At 32.8% G+C, this 4,915-nt stretch overlaps 1 protein-coding gene across 1 annotated transcript; it reads left to right on the forward strand.

The window, feature by feature from the left end:
- The first annotated feature begins 801 nt into the window (after nucleotides 1-801).
- LOC133333243 (lipase member H-A) lies at nucleotides 802-2,038 on the forward strand. Its single transcript, XM_061541569.1, has 2 exons — nucleotides 802-1,022; nucleotides 1,285-2,038. The coding sequence occupies exons 1-2, from the start codon at nucleotides 802-804 to the stop codon at nucleotides 2,036-2,038; spliced, it is 975 nt and encodes a 324-aa protein (XP_061397553.1).
- Nucleotides 2,039-4,915: the final 2,877 nt, after the last annotated feature.

A 4,915-nucleotide genomic window follows, 5' to 3' on the forward strand; every position in this document is an offset into this window, starting at 1 on the left:
TTGTTTTCATCGTCTTCATTTTTTGGCATTCTCTTGTGTGATATTAATTTCCGTTCGGTATTTGATTACAGCCAAAGGATGGTTTTTCTGGCTGCCAGGCTTTTTACTTCATATCCGTTAAGGATGCCATGGTGTATATTTTGGAAATTATTTTTTTTAACGAAAGGTTCGGAAAGAGAAAATGTGTTTATGAAATAGATTAAAGTTGGTGAAACTCGAAGTGATTTTATAAAGTTCTGAATTTATAAAAGACGTACTTATAAATTAATCAGATATTCTGTAAAAATCAAAACACCAAAATGATGTGTATTGAAAATTTCCCTTGTTTAGAATATAAGAATCCCAGAAGAACAAATTCATCAAAGGTTAGTGTTAATAAGATATATTGTTTGCTGATGACCATGAAAAAAGATCAGTAAAAATGTTTGATCTCGAAGCTTATTTTATTTTCATAGAAACTTTCATCCATCAAACCCGATCTCTTTTTCTAAAAATTTCAATAACTGTTCGAAACCATGACAAATCAATGACTAAAAATGTTTTTGTAAATATTAAACCTTTACTTTACCCCTTTAAATTTTATCTTTAAATGTAAAAAAAAATAATAATAAAAAATAATACATCACGGTTCGATATGCCTTATATCCCACACCATAAATAATTCCGTAAATGCAATTTATTAGATTATTTGTTGAATTATCTTATCTTGTCAATGAATGGCCAATACGTTTCACGAAAGACCCAATCATTTTTACGTCTGAGAATATTTCTTCAAAACAGTATTCGACTTAAATCGAAACCATGAACATTCACTGCGGAGCAATGTCGGGAATTATTTTCCCGCTGGCATTATTTGCAGTATTTCCCACTGGAATTCATACAGCTGTTGTTGGCCATGCGAATGTAAAAGATTCTGTGAAATATTATGTTTACACAAGGCAAAATCCCGATATACCACAACCTTTGGAGGCAAATGTAGAGTCAGTGATACGAAATGTTCTGAATCCCACGAAACCGACAACGTAAGTAGTTTCTATCGACGTTATCCGAAAGTACCACAAAAAGTTCTGCACGTTATATGATACCGCTTACAGTTACTATCTTTAATAGCCACCAAATTTGCCGTTCTCTTGACTGTTGTTATAATCTATTTCGATTGTTATTTATTCGAAATTATGTCGCTATAAGCCATATAAAAATTATAGGGGAAAATTTTTTCGGGACTTTTGAATTTCGACTATACTTCCAAATTTAACTAATAAAATCCAAATTTCTCTTTCCCAGCTTGTCCATTCATGGTATTGCGGATAATAAAGATCACCCAATGAACAATTTGGTAAAGAACGCAAAATTGCAGCTGGAAGATGGCAATGTTATTGTTGTCGATTACAGTGAGGTAATTGAAAATTCTGACGATCTTGCAGCAGGTGCCTTAAAAGTTCCGCAAATTGCAGAAGCCCTAGCAGATTTAGTCTACCTACTACATGATAGTTTCAATTTAGATCTCCAACAACTGCATGCAGTTGGCTTTAGTTTGGGTGCACAAATAAGTGGGGTACTCGGGCACAGCCTCCATCAGCGTGTACAACAAAAATTAGCACGCATAACTGCTCTAGATCCGGCTGGTGTTTTCTTTAACGAATCCACACCCCATGATGAACGTCTAACCGCCGATGATGCTGATTTTGTTGAAGTTGTACACACCAATGCTGGCTATTTGGGTTTTCGCACACCTTGTGGTCATGTCGATTATTATCCCAATGGTGGTGTACAACAACCTGGCTGTGATGTGAAGGATGTGTCATGTTCTCATATTCGTGCTTATGAGCTTATAACAGAAATGTGGTTGCCGGTTAAAAACCAAGAATTGTTGGTTTTAAAATGTCCCAGTTATACGATTTTAGATTTGACAAGTTGCCGTTGGCTAGCGGAGAGAATGGGTGATTTAAAATATTCAGCCAAGGATGGTGTTTACTATGTGGAAACAAATGCAGCGGAGCCCTATGGCAAGGGAGCTTTTAAAGTGGAATTTTTGTAGAAGAACAAATCACAATATGAATTTTTAAAGAATAATCCGACACTTTCAAATAAATATATAAATTTTTAATAAACAATAAACAAGTAAAAATCATAAAGATATTTTTTATGACCTCCAACCAAATGAACTAAAATCGTCGGAAACCTTATACGATTTGTTTATGACCTCCATCCTGAGGTGCTCATTAAAACTACCTAAAAACGTTCAGAACTCGTATATGGGTCCTGTGCCGTAGTTTTCAAAACTAGATTTGTCACACTACATTGATTTTTTTATTAACATAAAAAACTATTGAACTCCACGCATAATCAAGATGTAAATAAAACTTTTTTATTCCTTATTGCTATATAAAAACTCTTTTATTTTGAAAATCAAGTTTGTGATTCCTAAAACAAAACTTATATTTTTGTTACATTCCATTATTTTTTACACATAAACATTGATTTGATTTGTTTCTATCTTTGATTTGAGGTCAATCAACTTATTCTTCATGGCAATGATTTTTTTTCATAAGAAATTTCGGTGTTTTTTCATATTTCAGGCACGTATACAACAGCAGGATGTGTCGGAATTTCTTTCAATTTTATTTGGTAAAAAATCCAATAGCTTTTGTTATGAAAATAAAAAGCAAAACAACAAACAAAGAAAAACATATCGTTAAAAGGACTCCTACTGATTCGCACGATGTATGACAAAAAGGACAATTTAGTCCTGAAATGGACATTTAATAGGGAAATATATTAGGTTAGGCAATATTGAAGTATAGTAATGTCTTTTATTTGATAACTTGTAATAAAATAAAAATTACGAGAGAAAAATAATATATTTTGATTTCTGTATACCAAAGAAAAATAAATCCTTTTAATCTGAGCATTTAATTAATAGTCCCAAAGTTACAATTAAAAAAAATAAATAAAATTCACTTAGATAGTTTAAATTACTTTTTTCTCCTCTGCCCGTTTTATTTTTTAGTATCAAATAAATGAACAATAATTGGCTTTGGAAAAACTTTAATGAAAACAATTTAAATGCACAACAAACGAGAGTGGCAACAGCAACCAAAAAAAAACTAAACTTTTCGATTTTTTCTCGCAAACATATCCAAAGGCATTGCCAGCCATAAAACTGCCAATCAACAGCCAACAAAGAAAAAACTATTCGATGTGAAACAACAAAAAACAACAACAATGTTCATAGTTACAATGTTTTCCACTTCTTCTGCTGCTGTTACTTGTCAATGGAGGACCACTACTCATAGATGAGTGCCAGCACAACCATACACACATACATAAAAAAACCACCGAATTCTCTTCTCTGTCATTAGGAGAGTAACCACGAAATAAAAAAAATGAAATATTCAAGTTGAATGGCGCTATTTAGAATTTCCATGGGAAAAATTTCATTACAACTAAAGAATTTTTTATTGTTATAAAAACTATGGACCAACGGGTATTGTCGAAATTATGGAAATTCTAATTTCATTGGGGTATTTAATTTTTTTTTTTCAAATGTAAGAGAAATAAATTAAGCTAATATTCACAAGAGAGAAAAACTAGCCATTATAACTAGAGGAAGGCATCTTTACGAGGTTTGTTAAAAAAATGTTTAAAATTCCTGTCCCACCCAAGGAATTTTTAAGATACTCAGTTTTTTCCAACTAAGCAGATGATTTGGCATTCTGGGTCTTTGTGGTTGAAAAGGGTGTCCACAGTAATTTTTCAATTCAGATCCATGTTTTAACATAGCGCTCATTCGAGTCCATTTTTATATATTTTTATGGTCCAAGGCGCACGTTCCAACCGAAATGTATGTAATTGACTATTTCGCGTTGTTGATGGTTAAACAAATTAGATTATGTTTGACATAGCTCCTATATAAAGTCCCATCCTCATTTGATGGAGGTCATTTCTGAATTTTGCAACCTGCAAATTTTACTCTCCACCTACTCCTAATATTTACTGCTTTGCACAGGTCACAATCGGTATTTTGAAGTTTTAACCAACTGGCCTTTTAGATTTTCTAAAAATGGGGGACCTACTGGCAGAAAAAAATCAAATGCTGGCATAAACTTTACATAAAGGAGCTTCTGACCTTGCAGGTTATTTTCAATATAATTTCAAATTCATAGAACACTATAACACTGTGCAACAAGTGTCGTTGAAAATTTCTTATGGGAATGAAAGTCCTTTGGGGTTTCTATAAGAAATCCAGAAGAATAAATTTGCAACAGGTCAAGTTTTTGAGTGATGGCGTCATAAATCTTTTCCTGGTAAATCTAAAGTGCATGGAGAAAAACCTTTGTCATTTTTATATCCAGATAATGCAGCTACTTCTGTCAAATCTAATGAAGAATATTTTATCCTCGGGCCGGGCCCCAGGGCCCACCTACTTATATTGCATCAAATTTATGAGATGTCATGCTTTTAGTCAAATCGAATGAAGATTATCCTCCTTCTATCTGGAGTCCTTGTGTGTGTTTCATCCTTAATTTCTTTTCATCGCTATTATTGTTTTGTTTGAAAACCTCAAGACGAACTTTTTGAATCTTCAATAATCTACAAAAATTTCGCTCATAATATTTTATATAAGGTCCCCAAATACGAGAAGTCGATATGCGCATTTTTTCATAGTTCTTTTCCACTTTTACCCAATTCATCTTCACATAATCGAACACCAATAACCTAAAAAAGCCGCATACAAAAAAGTGAGATTTTTCTTCTCGGACTTCTAAGTTACCAGCAAAAAATCCATCCCTCCATAACTTAAAAATTTGACCAATAGAAAATTTTTTCCTTCAGAATTCTTAATATACTCACCTAGAGTTCGATTTTGAGTCGCCGTTCAATATACCCTTTTTTCAAGACCACAGCCTCCAAA

The sequence above is a fragment of the Musca vetustissima genome, unplaced genomic scaffold (genome assembly GCF_032173495.1).
Source record: "Musca vetustissima isolate MV318-11 ecotype Yass unplaced genomic scaffold, APGP_CSIRO_Mvet_v1 utg12664, whole genome shotgun sequence".
Classification (NCBI taxonomy): Eukaryota; Metazoa; Arthropoda; class Insecta; order Diptera; family Muscidae; genus Musca; species Musca vetustissima.